Source organism: Scylla paramamosain, chromosome 2, assembly GCF_035594125.1.
Source record: "Scylla paramamosain isolate STU-SP2022 chromosome 2, ASM3559412v1, whole genome shotgun sequence".
Lineage (NCBI taxonomy): Eukaryota > Metazoa > Arthropoda > Malacostraca > Decapoda > Portunidae > Scylla > Scylla paramamosain.
Window position 1 is genome coordinate 35339317 of NC_087152.1, and position 20000 is coordinate 35359316.

At 41.6% G+C, this 20000-nt stretch overlaps 1 protein-coding gene and 1 long non-coding RNA gene across 4 annotated transcripts in view; both read left to right on the forward strand.

The window, feature by feature from the left end:
* LOC135114078 (uncharacterized) overlaps window positions 1-3963 on the forward strand; it is a 26090-nt gene extending 22127 nt beyond the window's left edge. Inside the window, exon 7 of the mRNA XM_064029762.1 lies at window positions 2629-3963. Coding sequence (XP_063885832.1) covers window positions 2629-2645 — 17 coding nt within the window. The 3' untranslated portion in view covers window positions 2646-3963. The remainder of the gene's footprint in view (window positions 1-2628) is intronic.
* Window positions 3964-4937: 974 nt separating this feature from the next.
* The window catches only part of LOC135114085 (uncharacterized), a 36627-nt gene continuing 21564 nt past the window's right edge, over window positions 4938-20000 (forward strand). The window contains exons 1-5 of one of the 3 annotated variants that reach the window (XR_010275208.1): window positions 4938-5011; window positions 9750-9833; window positions 10814-10886; window positions 11125-11249; window positions 18280-18515. This is a non-coding gene — a long non-coding RNA (uncharacterized LOC135114085). Of the gene's footprint in view, window positions 5012-9749; window positions 9834-10813; window positions 10887-11124; window positions 11250-18279; window positions 18516-20000 lie in introns of those variants that run through there. The other 2 variants (XR_010275207.1, XR_010275211.1) reach the window with 2 other exon arrangements.

A 20000-nucleotide genomic window follows, 5' to 3' on the forward strand; every position in this document is an offset into this window, starting at 1 on the left:
GTCCTTCCTGGCTGTCACGAGGATGCAGGAGGTAGAGAAGCGAAGAAAAGAGTAATAGATTACAGCCAATAAGAAATTAGGTTTGGACGTGAAACGAGAGAAAAGTACTAGCTGTAGGAAACACCCCTGGAATACCGAAGACATGGAGGTTGATTAGGCAGATGATGAGTGACAAGCTGTATTGTGTAAAAAAGAGCTGGGAAAGAGAATGAGAGTTAAAAATAAATAAAGAAGATAAGAGAAATAAAAAAAAAAAACGCGATTCGTGAAGGTAAAGGTCATGCGATGATGAAAATTATACTGTCATCTTAATTTTTCGCTTTCCCGAGGACCCGTGAGTGTTGGTGGAGGGCGGCGGAGTGAGAAGAGGTGTGCAGGACTGGTGCTGGCTGGATGCTTCTAGGAGCGCTAGAAAAACTGGTCCGACCGGGCGTTGTGTTGTGGAGTGTTTTATACAGTGCTGGCGGCGGCGACGGCTGCTGAATCATACATGTTCACCAAAAGATAAGGAGAAAAAAAATAAATAAATAAATAAATAAATAAAAATCTTGTAGGCTCTTTTGCAGAGTAGATATTATCATTAAATTTGCTGGCGACATGTGTGTGTGTGTGTGTGTGTGTGTGTGTGTGTGTGTTGTGTGTGTGTGTGTGTGTGTGTGTGTGTGTGTGTGTGTGTGTGTTGGCAGCCATATATTCCTCATAGCGCGTGTATTCATGACTGAGAGCATACGTAATGTTGTCTATTCAGTATTCGTTCTATAACTCACGCTTTGTATGTTCAAGGCTCGCCAGTAAGTGTGATGGATGACTATGGACTTGTTTGGTGCGTTATGTGTAAGTTATTTATTTATCTTTTTTTTTTTTTTTTTTTTTACACTGACAAACACGATGGTACACAAAAATGCCGAGTTATTTTGGCCGCATTTGTTCAAGCGACGTATTTCATTCCTGTAAATAACGCTCACCACCACATGAAAAGCTTCCCGCTGCTGTGGTGGTAGACATTAGTGCAGTAGTTCAAATTAACCATTCACAACTACGAACGATTCCAGAAGTAAAATCCTCGATCGTTAAAATAGAATGCATTAATAACAGAAATAAGAGAAATGTCACCCTAAACATAACAAAATCTTCTAAAAGCATTCATAATATAACAAAACTGATGCTGTAATTCTAAAACAGTTAAAGATCTCCAACATTAGGCTGTCACTCCGCGTCAGGCTGTCGGTGGCATCTCCAGCCCAGTTCCAAGCCGACCACCTCTCATTGATCTGATCGCCTGGTTAGGTGACTTCTGCTCCTGTATTCATATCGTGGTGTTTAATTTCCTCTTGGGTGCTTTGATGTATAATCTATTGTCTTGTTTTTCTTGACATATGGGAGGCAGTTAAGGACTCAAAAATGGAGAGAGAAGCCCGATAACGTTCCCGCTCCTGTAAAATGTATAATCAGAAGAAAGATTTCCAAAAAAGGAGAGCAAGTTTGTATTGTGGAGGTGTTTGAGTGAGCTTCATATTTAATTTATGTATTCCAGCCGTGAGTTGAGGGTATGATTAGATAAGAGTATAAAAAATGCGTAAATATTAATTCTTTGCAACTTACTAGTACCTGTGTCCTGTATACCTTCACGTGCCATCTTAGAAGAAATGTGTTGCCTCCTGCAGCCTTGGCATGAAAGGACAACTGGGGCGTCTGTCCAAAACCTGTTTTCATATCAGATTAGCCATTAGTAATGCTTTTAGGGGCGTCTACATCCTTACTTGTCATAAGACGAATTTTTACCCGCACCATCAATTTACTTTCTAGGATTTGTGGAACACGTACCGTTAGCCTCACCGTTACCGTGTCCTTTTTTTTTTCTTTCTTTTTATGTGGAAAGGAGACGAATAAAAAAAAAAAGTGTACGAATTAAAAAAAACTGCCCAGTTGTTCCCCCCAAAAAATGAAAAAAGGAGTAGCACGATGAATGGAGGTCAGGTTAGTCTGGTAAGTTGTTCCAATAAAAGGAAAGTGAAAAAAAAAGAAAAAATCGAAAAACAGTGGTCAGGTTAACCAGAGAGATATTCTGATGCCCTTCTCTGGAAACAGTTTTAGATCAAAGAAACAAAAGAAAAAAAATAGCAAAGGGCAGAGAATTCTAGAGTTTACCATTAACAAGATCCCTTAGCGGAACGAGCTGCATGTCTTGTGATATTCCCATCGTCGTCACTCTGTATTGCTCTGCCCCACCGACATGATCCTTGCCTCTGTGTTTTTGTGGATCCTCCAGTGCGGGATGACCCTCGCCGCGGGGTGTGTCAGGTTTCACCGCCTCGCTCTGATAAAGCTGCAATTGAACGGACACACTGGGTGGTGCGTGTCTTCAGAGCTTGTGTTCCCCTTGTTCCTGTAAACTTTTTCTACCAGTCTGACAAAAAGTACATATCACTTTTTTTCATATTTATCTATCTGTCTATCTATCTATCTAACTCTTATCAATCATCTCTCTCTCTCTCTCTCTCTCTCTCTCTCTCTCTCTCTCTCTCTCTCTCTCTCTCTCTCTCTCTCTCTCTCTCTCTCTGACACAAACTTACATTAACTCATCAATGTGTCGTAAGTTGTAATTATATTCTCTGTTCTCCTTCGCAGATTCGGAGCTGTGCTAAGAAGAATCGCTTCGGACTACAGCCAGTTTTTGCTTCCCAATCAAAACAGCGTAACAGATGATCACCGCGCTTACTTAAACATTCTCTTCTCCACACCAAGTTAAGCTCCTCGCCGCGACAGCTATCCTTCTCCCACCCACCAGCCCCGCGTTGGAAGATCTGCATCACTGAAAAACAAGGTCCATATAGAATCTTGTATAGGTTAAGGCTGCTCTTATCTATGTCATTCCTCAAAGACTCGTCAGTAGTACACAAGTTAATGGTTAGTACTGCAAAGAAATCGGTCTGGCTCTCCCCTGCACTGCACTTGCGATGTCAGAGTGCACAGCCAGGACAGGACAGCTTGAGTTGGGGACCGTTAGCATTACACATATTCCTTGCCGTGCCCGCGTGGCGCCCCAGTGGTGACGTGTGGTCGGAGAGGGGAACACAACGCATACTGCACACTAAATGACTGTGATGGCCCATGCTGGCTCTCGCGGGCTCAGCCATTGGTGCTGGAAGCCGTCCGGTCCAAACCTGTCTCAAATCTGTTGTATAATTATCCTACCTTACTTAATGTTTATTGGTGATGACGAGCGGAGATGTGGCGTGTGGAGTGTTGCCTGCATCCCCTGACTGATGCAGCAACAGCTCACACGCCTGTATTTATTCGCATAGGTATTTCATCCGCGGAATTTGCTGCTTTCTAGTTTTCCACGTTCCCGGTAGCTGAATTTATGAGTATAATTTGTATCATGCGCTGGAAACAAATAGGAAGCGGATAAAGAATGTGTCTAAATATTACAAACGAAAATAATTCTCTGATAGTACAAATTCGTAGCCTTCCTTCACTCGCGCTCCACCCGGACAGTACAAACAGAAGAGAACAGGAAATTAATTATTCATAGTGTTGATAGGGAATAAATAAATGGAAATAGCTACTACTAGGGTACGGACCGCGGAGAGAGGCGGGTCAGCTTGTACCGACGCCCGAGCCCCGCCAGCCAGCCACCTGGTCACACTGTGCTGTCCTCGTTAGCTATCAGGACAGCAGATCACCTTTTTTTTTTTTCAAGATTGTGATAGTTTCATCCATTCTCTGCCTGCTTATTACCTCCACGCTTATTCCTGTGGACGGTAAATGCATCTAAATCATCTTCATTATTACTATTACTATTATTATTATTATTATTATTATTATTATTATTATTATTATCTAAACGTTTCTAGTGTTTGACTGTTGAGGGTATACGGTGTGTGTACTCGTGTATCCGAGCAAGTCACCTGTTCTTTCGTTTGTGTATGTGTTTCGTCTCCAAAATATATTCCTAAGTTACGTTGTCTTTCATTAATCCTGAAGAGAGAGAGAGAGAGAGAGAGAGAGAGAGAGAGAGAGAGAGAGAGAGAGAGAGAGAGAGAGAGAGTGTGTGTGTACAGCTTCCTTCGCATTGTACCCTAATGTATCGTGGGGCAGATCAACGCGGCAGCTGTAAGGCGTTGCGTAAAGAAACCATATTGGCAAAACAAAGAATCATTGGTGCCCTTGTGCTGGGTTGTTTTATTCCTTTACCTCCCCCTGGTGCGTATGTACCTTCGAGATTAGGTTACCGTTCCTCACTCCAGCCGAGCGCGCTTAATTGCGACAGAGGAGGAAATAATGGAAGAACTATCTCCTCAAGTCCATTATATCCACAGAATACAAGTCAGCTCGTGCATAAATACGCACTTTAATCATATACACTTGAATTGTCTGTAGTTTCCCAACGACTGGTATCATTATATAGATTTACGATAGGTGGAGGTTGCTGGCAACTACCTGCGAGTGGAGCTGCCAGAATCTACCATTACACGGCAATTGATCATTCACTGTAATCATTCTCAATTTAGGATATTTGTATTGTCTTGTGTTGTGAAACTTTTTAGTAAGCGAGTAGTGAGGGGACGTGTGGTTGTGATGGAGGGCGTTAGGCTGAGAGGCGGCTGTGTCAGGCAGAGTAGAAGCTCAAAGAGGGAACAAAGGACGCAGGGATAAACTTCACTGTCTTGATGCTCGGGTTCATTGTTTCATCACCACCACAATTCCACCGTGATACTATACCCAACAGAAAAATAAACAGTCTAAATTAACTCTTCATTATTCAGAATGTACCCTCATCTTCCACGTGTCTCTCAGTATTACGGGATTGAAAAAGACGGAGTAATGTGGCCCATCCTCTATGCTTCGTCTGAATCGAGGATTCGGTCCTCACGTGCCGTACCGTCTCGACTCGTCGCTTCAACTGACTTTAGTTAGGATTCGAGTCCTTCCTATGAACCTTTCCCAGGCATTCGGTGTGTGTTTGTCGTAGTGACGGAGCTCGCGGAGTAGAGCACGTGTGTTCATGGTAAGTGTGTTATTGCTTATGGTTGGAGTAGTTTATATAAATGAGGATATTAGAATTGGTATTCATCTCTCTCTCTCTCTCTCTCTCTCTCTCTCTCTCTCTCTCTCTCTCTCTCTCTCTCTCTCTCTCTCTCTCTCTCTCTCTCTTTCAGGCGGTTAGCCATGAGTGGCGATGGTTATTTCATTCCCGAGCGAGGTTGATATGGCGGCGCAATGGAAAGCCCGGCCCAAGATGAGGCGTGGGGTTAATTTAATGGTATTGCGTGAAATTGAGTGCTCTTGACCGAATCCAGGAAGGTGAATGTCTCGCGGCAATAGAGAAGCGGGAGTAAAATCACAATATAGGAAACATAGTGTGCCTGTTGCGCTTCTGACAACGATGGAGGAGCTTGGGCTTGAAGGGGATTCTGGAGGAAAATATTGCGGGATTTCAGTTAGGGAGAATAAAGGGAATCGAGCACCACGAGGGTTGGCCAGTTAAATAAAGAAGCATCTGGCCGCAGGAGTCGTGGTCACGTGGGTTGGAATTCCATTCACTAAAATACCTCTTCATTGTCAAGGGTTGGATGCCGTAATGTTTTCGCTTATCAAATGAGTTAGCCGTACCCACCCATAGAATCTGAATAACGCCATGGGATGTTGATATGCAGGTGGCGTTTCTGAACCATACTTCCTGCATTTGTTCGTGATGTGGGTAAATTTATAAAAGCACGTCCTTGTCACTTACCATATTTTTTTTTTTTCATTTAGTACTTTAAACAGAATATGTCACTGTTGTAAGAGTTAATACCGTCGGTTTTTACCAAGCTTCGCCTAATGTAAGCTAATATTTACGTATACTGTCTGTCATGTTGAGATTCCTAAGTAAATAAGGATAGAAAACAAAAGAGTAACGACCTACACATTAATGAAGTGTAATTTTTTAGCAGAAAGAAGAAAAAAGTCTAACTGTAATCTTAAAAGTTACCGCGATTGACATTGATGACTTTAAGAGGCTCGCATTTTTTTTTTTTTTTTTCAGATTTTCAGAGATATTTCCATGACTCAAATAATAGTTTAACAAGGATTTTGCTTTGTTAATGAAAAACTCTCATGAAAACTCAACTAATTACCTCGGTGGCTTTTCCAAAACATTCCTAACGGGAGGGAAAAAATTATATAACACTAATGAAACCAGCGTAAATCTATAACAAGACTACACCTTACTTCCCGCACCCCCGCTGATAATATGAACGACAGCTATGGTTTGTCATACGCTCCGCTGAGGGAACGTATTGATTAAATCTGTAAGATAAATGAGCCAAGACTGATTGATGGTCTGACCGCACCCAATACACCACAAGGCAGCAATTGAGTGAGCGAGTTTGTGACGCTCCCGCTATATCAACATTGGGCACACTGGAGCGGCAGAGTTTTTTTTACCGTGTTAGTAGCGAGTGACCCTTACCGTGAAGACAATTGCAGCGAGCGAGGTCAAATTGATTACGTGTAGTGCCCTTAATAACCTTAGATTGGGACCACCTGGTGATAGAGACGAGACAAGGCGGAGAGTTGCTTCCTCACTCTCTCTCTCTCTCTCTCTCTCTCTCTCTCTCTCTCTCTCTCTCTCTCTCTCTCTCTCTCTCTCTCTCTCGTCCTCTATTCTCCATAATTTGCAGTTTCTATTCTGCATTACATTTATTTTATGATATTGTTTCTTGAATGTTATTGTATCTTATTTTGTCTTCTTGAAGCAATCATATTAAAGTACGTTGGTAAATATATCGGATACGCCATATGATTCTCTCTTTCTCTCTCTCTCTCTCTCTCTCTCTCTCTCTCTCTCTCTCTCTCTCTCTCTCTCTCTCTCTCTCTCTCTCTCTCTCTCTCTCTCAAGGTCACCACTGTCTCTCTTCTCTTTCCACATATTGATAATAAATAGACTGAATTACAGCAAGTGGAATACTTTTGCAAAATTCAGATTGCTTACGTGAAGGAGAGTCAAGATAAAAGAAAGGAAGGAAGGAAGGAAGGAAGAAGGGAAAGAAAGAAATGGAGTGAAGATTATGAAAGGATACAAACTAAGTCCATTAATGACGAGAGAGAAAATTGTAAGAATAAATCATACGACAAGAGAGAGAGAGAGAGAGAGAGAGAGAGAGAGAGAAAGAGAGAGAGAGAGAGAGAGAGAGAGAGAGAGAGAGAGAGAGAGAGAGAGAGAGAGAGAGAGAGAGAGAGAGAGAGAGAGAGAGAGAGAGAGAGAGAGAGAGAGAGAGAGAGAGCAGACACAGATATAATAGGAAGATGAAAACACACACACACACACACACACACATAAATACGAGAGAGAGAGAGAGAGAGAGAGAGAGAGAGAGAGAGAGAGAGAGAGAGAGAGAGAGAGAGAGAGAGAGAGAGAGAGAGAGAGAGAGAGAGAGGCGATCGACTGAGTCTAACACAAAGGCTTCCAGGAACAGGTAGAGAAGAAGACAAACAAATCCTGAACGGCAAAGATACGCGGCTGAGAAATGTAAAGAAACTCGGCGAAAGTGGTAAAATGTGAACCGGAGCGCCAGAAAACTGTGGACAGAAACAAGACGTGCAACTGAGGCCTTATATGAATCAAATATAGACACAGGTGCGAGTTGAGGCGGATGCGAATGCCAAGGGAAACACGGAAATGCAGCCGTGTTGAGAAGACTGATGAAATAGATACACTCGTATGGACTGTAAGAAACGGAAATGTGCAGGTGGTCTGGAGGATGCAAGGCTAGTGTGTCAGTGGCAAGGAGAAAGTCATGTCAGGGAGGTACGGAGGAGGAACAGATCCGATTATGAAGTATTCATAACGAACAGAGGTGGCAGACCCGGTGGGGATTAGGGCGGGGCTGCCGTCAAAGGAGATGGCTCAAGACGTGAAAAAATGAGATGGTATATGTGAGAGCCAGGAAAAAAAAAATGGAGGAAATGATATTACTGCCATATAAAGAAGAGAAAGGAAATTATTTAAGTGGGAAATCTTGATGTGGAAACAAAATATTCAAAGAACGTAGACTTGAAAAAACATAAGCCACAACATCCAAAACAAAGATAAGGCGGTTGTGAGCGAATTATATTTAGGTTACAGGACTAAGAAAGGAATTGGGTTGAACAGAAAGGAGGAAAAGAAAATAGTGAACATACACCACAAACGTGCATAACAAAAACAACAAGGCTGAGAGTGAATTCTATTTAGATTAGAGAGCCAGAAAGGGCTGGTCTGAGTAGGAAGGACGGAGAGACAAGGGCGAGGGGCGAGGAGGGCGTGGGAGGAGTTTATAATTGAGGCGCGTGGCCTGGGGGCGGGCTAAGGGGTGTTGACCTCCTATGCCGAATATAGTAAAGGGAGCCTCAGGGAATGGTCTTTCAGGATGAGATATCAAAGGTGAACATACCCCAGGTGCTGCTGACGCTGCTGCTCTGGTTTGTGACTCCCATACACGTGAAGGCCTCAGCCACCCCACACACACGTTTTAGTAGCACGAGTACCTGCAAGACGACTGGAGCACAGAGCAAAGGCAGAGAATGAAAACATTATTGGTTACTGTAAACGCTTTGTTGTTTCAGCCTTTCAATGCTTTCGCTTCTCTTAGTATAATGAAATTGCCTGACGGAGGTACTGGGCATAATTTCGAAATACACTTCTGAGGAAAGGGGTATTTCAGGTGTTTCTCGCCTTTAGATTCGTTTAGTAAAACCTTGAAGAGCAATTAAAATGAAGTATCAGATGTCGTACTGTCGTTAATTAGCAGTCAGATAGTCAAAGAAGATTAACAAGGCGTCCATCAGGCAATAATGATACCATAATTAGTGATTACAACCTCAAGCAATTCTCTCCTCTCACTTCTGTATTTAGCGTTTCCTCTAAATCTCACATCCTGTTACACGCTAATAATTCACCAGCTATCACGTTTTCCAAGGAGGTTGTTAAGAGTTCAGAGGACTTAAGAATGCAGGAAAATGCTTGACACCGCAAATGAGTGTGGCAGCTCACTCACCTAGCCCTTATCGAGCCCCGAGTGTTGCGTGCACGTCGCAAGGTGAACACGGAACCTTGAACTCGTTAAATTTAATTGAATATGATGCATGTGTCTTTCATCGCGTCTCTCCAGCGTGGCAATCATTAAATAAAAAACGTCAATTAGAGAGTCGTCTTTATCTGTTTTCTTTTGCTTGGTGTTTAGAAAGAAAAGTTTGTGTACGTATTGTCTGTATGGGCTGTGAAGTGTTGTTTGTTGCTCTGGAAAGTTGTGTCGTGGCTCCTTTTCTGAACAAATTGCCTCCTTCCCGCTCATCGCTCACTCGCTGCAGCGGCCATTCTTGTGCGTCCAACAATTGTTCAAGCTTTATAACACAAAAATGCGAAAAATGTTATACACTCCGTTTCTTTGCTTCTCTACTGACGTTTGAACATCATTTGGAGATCAATACTGGTTTCTGAGTCGGTTAAATGGTGAGTCATAAGCTTTATACAAAATATTACCATCAATTTATTACCTAGATCCTTCAGAAGTAGGTTTGTTTTCACCACTTGACATGTTTCTGGATGTAAATGGAGACCACTTTCTATCTCATAATTATTCAATCTCAGTAATCATGTTAACTGTTTAAACATCACGCCTATAAATAGTATAATCCTATTTTCTGTGCATTTGAAGCAGTTGTCATACAACAGTCACGGCTTAACACGATTAAGTTTATTTTGTTATTTGTTTGCTTTTAAGAATGTGGCTTCCCCCTGAGCCTGACTCCTTGAATCAGTTCAGGCCACACTTCCCAGAAGCGCCCTCACCCGTCCCCCGTGCCAGGTATTGGAAAGATACAGCAGTGTTCTCTATTAATACTGAATATTTTTGTTGAATATTCAGTACTGCCACACTCCCGGCTGCGTGTTTCTTTCATCAAGTGATATTGAATCTGAATGAGAACAAAGAGCCTGCGGGAACAACACGAGGGAAGGAGGAGGAAGGCAGGGCAGACATGGAGAAAGACAAGGAATCGGGTTGGTAGAAAACGGAAGAATCGCTGACGTAACAAAAGGTTCCTTTGATAAAATACCACCAGGGCGAGTACTGACGCAAACAGGTTGAATTTTTTAATATCTATATTCGATCAGATTTTTCTTCCCTCTTTTTTGTCGCATGTGTTTGTCACCTGTCTGTTGCCACGAGAACACCAGGGAAGCTGCAAGAATCCACCAGGCCTGCACGTGGTAGTCCCTGTTTGAAACATACATACCTATTTCCACCATCAGTCTCATCCATAAATTTGTTTAATCTTTTTTTAAAGCTCCATAATGACTCCGTACTAACAACCTGACGACTGAGTTCATTCTATTCATCTACTACTGAATTTGAGAACCAGTTCTTTCCTAACTCTTTTATCCTGATTACTGATCCTGAGAATTTTGCTTACGTCATCTTTGCTATAAGCAAGATCAAGTTGTGACAGCCGCTATGAGAGACGAACATTGCCAAGTCAATAGGAAGTTGTAAAAGATTACATGAATTTACGGATAGGAATGGCAGGTGAACATAAGTTAGTGTTTTATACAAGAAATACCACGTGTAGGCCTACTAGCTTCTTAGTTTCCCTCATGTTCTTTTGCTCTTAATATTATCAAGATAGACATCAAGTGCTGCCCACACACGTCAGTAAGTCAGTCATTAGTTTGACAATCCCGCAGACAACACTGTGTCGCCCTAGGCTTCATTATCGGCAATTATAACTACTAAAATTCCAGAGCCTCACGTCAAGGCAAGGATTAATAAGGTAATTTCCGTTACAGAGAGACCAATTACCCGCACCTAAAGACCACCACGACATGGATGGGAAAGTTCTGAGAGGCACTTTTTTGTTAGGTATGTTTAAGGTAATGGCTTCCACTAGATGTTAATGTGAGAGGGAAACTTTTTACTTAGTCTTTGAGAATTAATGGATGAGTATGAGAGCAAAAGAGAGATGATTGCTATGTATATGTAGGTGTTGGAGAATACAGTGGTTTTATAATATAATCTTTTCAAGTCTTTTTTATTTTTTTTTTTTTGTCTTTTCTTTTTATACTGAACTAAAGTTGATCGCCATTTCGTCACATTCCAGAATGAATATGATACTACATCAAGCCAGTTGTGAAAATGGAAGTTTACACGGAAAGGCGGGTGGCGTGCAGAGCCATAGATTGCTCAAAAGCCTTCACCTGAGGCGGGAAGGTGTCTTACTGCTCCGTGAGTTTTCCCAAAATTGATTTCGTGGTGAAAATTTCGAGGCTCCCGTTTTCTTCGTCAAATAACTTATATTAAGATCAATTAAACAACCAATTATAATTTTAGAACATTTTTTTATTCACTGATATTAGTGTTTCTATTTTTTCCTCCAATACTGATTTCACTGTGGACATTTGAAGACTTTAATATTCATAGTCAGATTATGTATATTATTATGATTGGTTTTGCAGTTAGCCAGCATAGTTGTGGGGAAAAACACTCATTTTTCATTGATTTCACTACTTTAATCTTCCTAGCATCTATTTGTGTGTCTGCATTTAAAGGCCGTCGTTCTCTTATTCAAACCACACGGTGACTGGTTAAGCGGTCGTCGGCAGTTTTAGCAGATTACTTTCACTTTTACTTTCCTGAAGCACCATACGTTTCCATTACGCCACCAGGGAGCTCCAGGACCCACCCAGCGCTCCCTTTCCGCCTCCTGCCCTGTCCTGTCGGTGTTTGCTTCCACTCACCCGCCGCGAGACAGGTTTCGGATGCTTTGTCTCATAGCTCGTGTGTTAATTAGCGTAGTGCAGCTCCAGTCTTGCCTTTGCTTTATGCTCGACATTGCTTCAAACGCACCGATTCGCTTGTCAAACACCTCCATAAGGCGAAAAATGGAACTGTATTTGCAAATTAAAATATACTGAGGGAAGGTTAGAGACAGTGTGAGTCTTGAAACGAGCGTCGTAATGGCTTGAAATTATTGCTGAAGTATTCCCTTAAATGAAAAATGGAATTGCGCTTGTAAGCTGGGATATATGGAAGGGAAGGATGCAAGAGAGAGAGAATGAGTCTTGAAATCCGAGAAGTAATGGTTTGGAATTATTACTTTACTTAGCTTGCTCTGCTTCCCCAGTGAATGGCCCATGTTTGCTATTGGGATACGTTGAGATTAACCCTTGAATAGAACACATAAGTCTGAAACGAGAAACGTCAGGGAAGAATTTTCAGTTGCGGTTTCACCTTCCCATAAACCCGTGATGATAAAAGGTTCTCCAGTGGCGGGCTGTCTCTCTTCCCTCTTCTTCACCAAACCTTCCTCCTACTTTAACCAGTCTGAATCTCTCTCTCTCTCTCTCTCTCTCTCTCTCTCTCTCTCTCTCTCTCTCTCTCTCTCTCTCTCGTTTCTCTTTTGTCTTCGTTTCTGCCTTTGTTTGTTTCCATCAGTGTGTGCCTACATTTTCTTTCTTTTCTTTGTCTGTATTTGTCTTTCTCTGTCTATACCCCCCCCTCTCTCTCTCTCTCTCTCTCTCTCTCTCTCTCTCTCTCTCTCTCTCTCTCTCTCTCTCTCTCTCTCTCTCTCTCTCTCTCATCGTGACTTGCTTATAGCCTAGCTAGAAAAAATTGCTTTACGAACCGCTTTACTTATGTCTAGCAACGTAAAGAAAAAAAAAATCGATTTGGCTGTTTACCGTGTATCTTGCGTGGTTTTGATACATCATCATCATCATCGTCAATTTTTGAGTTCACTACGGGGCAAAGAAATGTTCTGTTGTCATAATCGTCGTTTTATTTATTTATTTTTTTTACCGTTATCTTCTGTTAATTTATAATACCCACTGTTGTTCATTGAAGGAACTGTGCTCGGTTCTACATCAATACATAAATTTTGTGATTTTTCCTTTGATGTCCTTCCCTAGATTTTCATGATGATAATGATAATGATAATAGTGATGATGATGATGATAATAATAATAATAATAATAATAATGATAATAACAATAATAATAATAATAATAATAATAATAATAATAATAATAATAATAATAATAATTCCACCTTCTCTGCACCAACGCTCGTTACTGCAGCGCATTTCATTTGGGCAAAATATAGGAGTTGTTACTGTATCACTTGGGCGACTGTTTGTTTTATCATTTGGGAGAGAACATTTCAGGAACTCCGTAGAATAGTTACCATTATTTGGGCGAAATACGTTTCGGAATAGTTTTGAATCAAGGAGGCTGCGTAGGTAGCCGCGCAGCTATTTACGTCTTATTCTCAACGGCGTGACGAGCGAGGAGGGAGCCTTCACTCCTTGTTACCTCGTTACCAGGACCATGAAAGGCACCATCTCAGAAACCAACAGGAAAAAAAAAGTTTAATATTTGACGGATTTTTATAGTGAGTTGTGATACTGAAAAGTGGTGATATTGCATGGAGGTGTACAAACAACAAAACCAGTTGTAAAGTTCGAATTAGGACTGATTACGGTGAAAAAGCAATCATAAAAGCTGACTGAGCACAACCATGCAAGTGACAGTAACAAAATGCAAGCACAACAGCTGAGAGTGTGAGTTGAAAGGTAAGCAGATTTTGACGTTAGCGCAAGGCATTCAAAAGTCATTAGAGAAGATCTTGTTAATTTTAATGATACTCAACTTGAAAAAGACTTAAGAAACGTTTCCCTTTTTACTTTACAGAGAGCGAAGGATAATGTGTGTGTGTGTGTTTTTTTTTTTTTTTTTCGCCCAGTTCGTCCAAATGAAATGCGCCCGTCACTGCAGCCTCCTTTGTTCCTCAGGATCCGGTGAGGGCGTCAGTGTAAGGGTGTGGGCGCCAGTAAAGGAGTGTAGGTGCCAGTGTAGAGGTGTGGGTGCCTTATGGGGATGTAGCGGGCAAGATTAGAGGGGGAGGTTAAGCCAGTATCACTCGAAGCTGGCCGGATGCGTCTTGTCGGGAACACATTTGGTCTAATTCCTCTTAATGGGTCAGGTTAGTATTGCTGCACGTGTTTCCGAGTCATGGTGTTGTGGCTAACTGTATTAGGAGGACAAGTGGGAATCAAGTAGGCGTGTGTTGGCGGGAAGTTACCACAGTTAGCTTAGTTAAGTCCTCCACTGCCCCGTGATTGCAGGAACTGCCAATCTGAAATGATAAGGTGGATACGATATGTAAAGCCACCTCAAAAAGTAATATCGATAGGTCCATTTGATTTAATGTGTATTAGTGGAATATGATTTAATTCATGGATTACTTAACTGGTCGATTTTATGTACTCTGCATAAAAAAAAAAAAAATTAGAAAAACTAAGAATGCGATTGGTGGAGTTTTTCTGATACTGATTTTTTTTTTTTTTTTTTTTTTTATGAAGGATTTTGTACAATACTGGCATCACTCCTTTGGGCAACTGTACAGGACAGGTATGCTGTGCGAAGACAATTTTAATTAACTCCATGATGCTGAGCCACGGGTCGTCCCTGGCTTCTCTTATTAGTTTGTGGACTTTCTATTAGCTTATTCAGTAAAATGGAAAATTAATCTCTCGACAAATTTCACAAAGTTTTCTTTTCTTGCATTTTCTTTGACGTATTCAGTTTTGTAGGAGTTAATATCCCTTTATAGAAATATGAATTAATGATACTGATTAACTGTTTTGAAATATTAAGTTTCTTACCATCAATGAATCATGCATTTCCGGTAGTGGCAAAGATGAAACGCATTACATTTAAGTACATATCTTGTTTCGTGCTAGCCATGAACTGAAGTGGACCGTTATGGGAATATGACGAAGTGATTACATTGATTTATCGTTCTGAAGAGTGGAATCTCTAGCCGTCACTGGAATATCATTTATTTTTCCTTTATGGTGAAGGAAAAGTGCTGGTGATGCTGAATCAATGGCCTTTTCACCTAAATTTGAATCCCAGGTAGGGCAACCGTTACTCGGCCACCTGGGTTGTCCGTCCACTCTGGGGATGCTAGGTAAGAGGCGCCTGCGGCAACACCAAGGATGGGAGACTGACGAAGGGTCGGTGCTGCCCTGGTCACCGCCGGGGGCACTGGGTGGGTGACAGCACTGGGATCTTGACAGCGATGTGCAAACTGAATTAATCTCGTAAAAGATTTAACGTGCATGAAAAGTTTATCCGCGTGATGCGTTGACACTGCTAAACCGAGAAGTGTGAAAAGCGGGATAAAAGTTTAGTGTCGCGGAGAAATCAACAAACTTTAGTGTCGTCTTTGTTTTTATGATGCCTTCTCGAAATGTATTGATAATGACGTGAAGTTAGAGCTGTGGTCTTATCTTAAACTTTATCGCAAGTAGGATATCAAATACAAGAAAAAAAAAGTTCAGGTATTTTATTTTTCAACATGTAAAATGGTTGGGGAATAGCTACAAAAAAGAAGGCCGTTTAACTGCAGTTCCCTAAAAGGTAGATAAAAAGGAGTTCCCGTTGTGAGCCAGTTTAGCTGTGAAGGTGTCTGATACTAATCTCGCTATCTTGACGATACCATAACATCTATTTAATTATATTCTAAATGTGATTAGAGGATCTTATCAATTGAAGGATGATATTTTTCGTTCTCAAGGGTTATAAATCTAGTGACTCATCTAATGCAACTGTACCTTATGTACTCAATTATAACCAACCAATAGTGGGTGATTTGATGGTCTTGAAGTTCTCTGTAGTACGAAATGGGTTAAAACAGTTCACGTGGCAAATTCGAGGTAAAAAAAAAAACAGGATAGGAGTTCCATAGTACAGTTACATCTGCTATGATGTTACGAGATAGAAGATAAAGAGAGGAAAAAACTAAAATTAAGAATAAAAAGAGATAAAAAGAAATTGTCTTACAAACAGAGTCGTAGATGCCTAGAATTAACTGGCTTAGTATTCACGTTGTTCATGCCGATTCATAGGGGCTTTTCAGATAAATTTATAGATAGGGATAAGGATAACAGGTAAGTGTAAGTAGTTATGCTTTACAGAGGGAGTGCCACGTGTAGGCTTGCAGGCTTCTTACAGTCCCTTATGTTCTTACTCTCTTTTGTAATGGAGTAGAGACGCGGCTGTAGCTAAAGGAAGGGAGAAATATGAGACAGTTAATATGGGAAAAAAGGAACAGGTGGCGAGTGTTAAGATGGAGGCGTAAAGATTTAGGATTCAATGAAAACGATAAAGAGGAAATACGGGCGTGTGAATCATTGATTACTGATCGTCTTCCGTGGTGTCAGCTTTATATACCAGGCCTAGACGAGTGATGGGGCGCCGGGAGGCCTACCACGCTCTTGTCCTTTCATTTCCTGTATATCATCGCTTATTCTTTTCACTTTCAATTTTTTTTTCCATTATCGCCTTAATATTTGCAGTCCCTTCTTTATGTGCTGCAGTATCTTAGAGTTGTCTAGGATAGCAGAGATAAGAGTAAACCTGTTCTTTCGGTTTACATTTTTTGCCCTGCGTGTCTAATTAACTTTTTTTTTTTATTATTATCGTAGAAAGATCAGATTATTCGCCTGTTTTCTGTCTTTTCTATGTGTCAATGCAGGTATTTTTCTTATACAGCTCTGAGTGATAACAAAGAGCAGCCATAGTAATAAGGGGATTAGATGGTCAAAATTAAAGAGGGGAAGCAGTGAAAATAATGAAGGACAAAGGCAAATGTGAATGATCAAAAGGATTTCAAAGATTTCCTCGACTCTCATCTCTCTTGCCTCCTCCTCCTCCTCCTCCTTCGTACTTCCGTGAAATATTAAGCCCCCCAAAAGAAGTATTAAAAGTGAATTACTTAAACTGATGTACGAGTAACACGGCCGCCGTAGTCCAGGCCGTGGAGGAAATGAGGTCAACATGAATTTTCTCTCAAGTTTTTCTTTTGGGCGGATGCGAATTTTTTCATATACTTCACTTCGGTTTTCAGATCATTTCCCAGAATACTTAAATCTTAACCAGACCGAGAACTCTTGACTCTCTCTCTCTCTCTCTCTCTCTCTCTCTCTCTCTCTCTCTCTCTCTCTCTCTCTCTCTCTCTCTCTCTCTCTCTCTCTCTCTCTCTCCGTTTCTTACACACCCTTCATCTTATCCAGGTTTTCATTCCATCTTACAGTTAACGCAGGAATGTTTATAGGATGTAATAGTGTACTTGCGTGATTTGGGGTAATCTTGGTGGTAGTGGTGTGGAGGGCGGAAGGTTGGGCGAGGCGCGGGAGAAGCAACCAGTGAACGAACGGTTGAAGACAAAGATGAGGCAGGTGACGACATGCTGAGGCGGTGGTTGTATCAGGTGGCCAGACGGTACGGGTGTCATTGGCTCGCTTTTTACGATCTTTTTACGGTCTCTTGTCGCTCCGCAGTCACTACATTTTTTTTATGACTGACCCATCACACTCTTGTCACCTCCTCCTCCTCCTCCTCCTTCTTCCTCTCGCTGGCTGTCTCTATCCCTCCCATGGTGAGCTCTTCTTTCTCTAGACATCTTCTCGCATGTCTATACGGGACTGATGTTTTTGACAGATGTCCTCCACCAGGTCGTATGCATTACCCTCCGGCAGTTGTTTTTCTCTCAAGTCCTCCCTCGCGCAATTCAAACACCTTAGCTTTGGTCTTTCACGGCAGTTGCTTGTCTCTGAAATCCTTTGTTTCTTTAGAGTAAAAGGGTAAGGGAGGTTAATGGATCAGAAATCAGGCTCTTAGTGCTGAGTCATTAAGGAGCTTTAGAAGATTAGAGAAATATATAGATGAAGATGAAATTTGGAAATAGAGAGACATGTTTCATATAGGGATTGCCAATTGTAGTCTTGCCGGATTCTTGCAGCTTTCCTTATCTTCTTATGTTTTGATGTTCTTACTGAGTCAAGCCACCTTAGCCTTAGTCTTCCTCTTCTTCCTATCTTGTATCATAATTTCCATCACTACTCCCCACTTACGTCTCTTCCTTTCTCTTCACATGATCCTACCACAACAGTCGACAATGAAAGTGGACTTTGTGATCACGAACCAACACTTGGATATCACTAAACTTTGAGGAAAAAGAGAAGTAATAACATATGAGACAGGTGCACTAATTATCAGTTCTTAATATCACTGTCCAGACACATTACTGGTTTTTACGTCTGTTCTGCAACCTTGAACTTCACTGCAGCTGAGATCACACGCCCAGGTGGTGATTACGTTAATCTGCGGCGCCCCAGTCATTCCCCAGCAATAATTAACACTTCCAGTACGACAAGAAGATTCATTATTAAGTCCGCCGTTTTGTCTTCCAGTCTGGTGAAACTTATGGATCGAATCTGTGGACGAGACTTGATGTGGTGGGTTAGGAGGAGGAGAAGGAGAAAATACGAAGAAGAGTAAGAACGAAAACAAGAACTAGAACATGAACAAAGGAAGAAAAGGGGGAGGTTGAGGAGGAGAATAAGAAAAGACGAACAAGACGAACAAGAACGAGAACGAGAGCAAGAAGGAAAAAAAGAAGAAAATCAGGGTGAAGAGTAGGAGTAGGAGGAGGAGGAGGTGGAGGAGGAGGAGGAGGAGGAAAAGGAAGAGGAGGGGGACAGAGGAGGAGGAGGAGGAGGACGAACAGAAGGACGACGAATGGAATGAAGGAACACACACACACACACACAAAAAAAAAAAAAAAAAAAAAAAAAGCAAACCCGTAGGTCTTTACAAGGATGTTTCTGGAGATTACACTGTCTAGCACACAATAAGATAAAGGGGATAACAAAGATGAAGGCGCCTCCCTACCTACCAGTCTCTCTAGACAGGGCGGGGAGGAAAAGGAGAAATACCATGATTGTGAAGAACCCAGGAGGAGGAGGAGGAGGAGGAGGAGGAGGAGGAGGAGGAGGAGGAGGAGGAGGAAAACAACGAGGGGGATGAGGAGAAATACAAGCATGAGAAGGACGAGCTTGAGGAGGAGGAAGAGCAGGGTGAGGACGAGCAAGAACAACAGGAAGAGGAGGAGGAGGAGGAGGAGGAGAAGTAGTGAAGGACACGAAAGAGAGACAGAAGCAGCGGCAGCGGATGGGGGAGGCGGCCAGTATGGTGTCAGGATCATCCACGCCCCGCCACTGAGAGCGCACAAACCCAGGGACTCATTTAATGCCTGATAACTCAATTTTATTGCCTCATTTGTGGGTGAGTTTCCTCGCATCGTAAGTCTGTGTTATTCACGACGCTGTGCTGCGAGGCGGCCAACACCTGCTTCTGCTTTTTAGCCGTCACGCATTCCCTTCGTGATGAGACGTGTTGGCGTACAATGTTCTCCACTCACTTTCCCATTAGTTTCTGTGTTTCGGAAGTCACTCAGTTCTGTAGCGTAATGTGTATCCTGTGAAAGTAAGATTTTATGTTCTTTTTATCTGACAGCAATTCATTTCGACAAGTATCATGTTTTCGGGAAGGATTTTTACAGCCTTGCGATATTCTGCAGTTACGTTTTTCATTTATATTTATGTTTCGGAAGTAATTTTGTTTCGGTGTATGATGTTTACCCTATCAAAGTAAGTTTTTATATCTTTTTTTTTTACTTTACATCAACTAATTTCGACAATACGTTTTATGTTTTCAGGACGATTTTATAACCGTGCGATATTCTCCTGTTACATTTTCATTCATATTCCTCTTACAGAAGCCACTTAATTCTTCTACATAATGTTTATCCTGTCAAAAGTAATTGCGATATCTTTCTCCACTTTTCACTTTGATTAAACACAAAGTATTGTGTTTTAGGGAGGATTTTCTTGACGTGCGATACTCCCAGTCAGATTTTCAGTCTTTTTTTTTTTTTCTTTAACGGAAGCCGCTTAATTCCGTTTCATAATGATTATCCTGTCAACGGTAATTGTAATGTCTTTTTAAACTCATAAAAATTCAATTCGATAAAAGATTGTGTTTTTGGGAGGATTTTACAGTCGGGCAAGTGAAATTTGTGTCTGTGGCGGAGCGAAACGAACAGACATTATCAGAAGGGCTGGCAGTGATC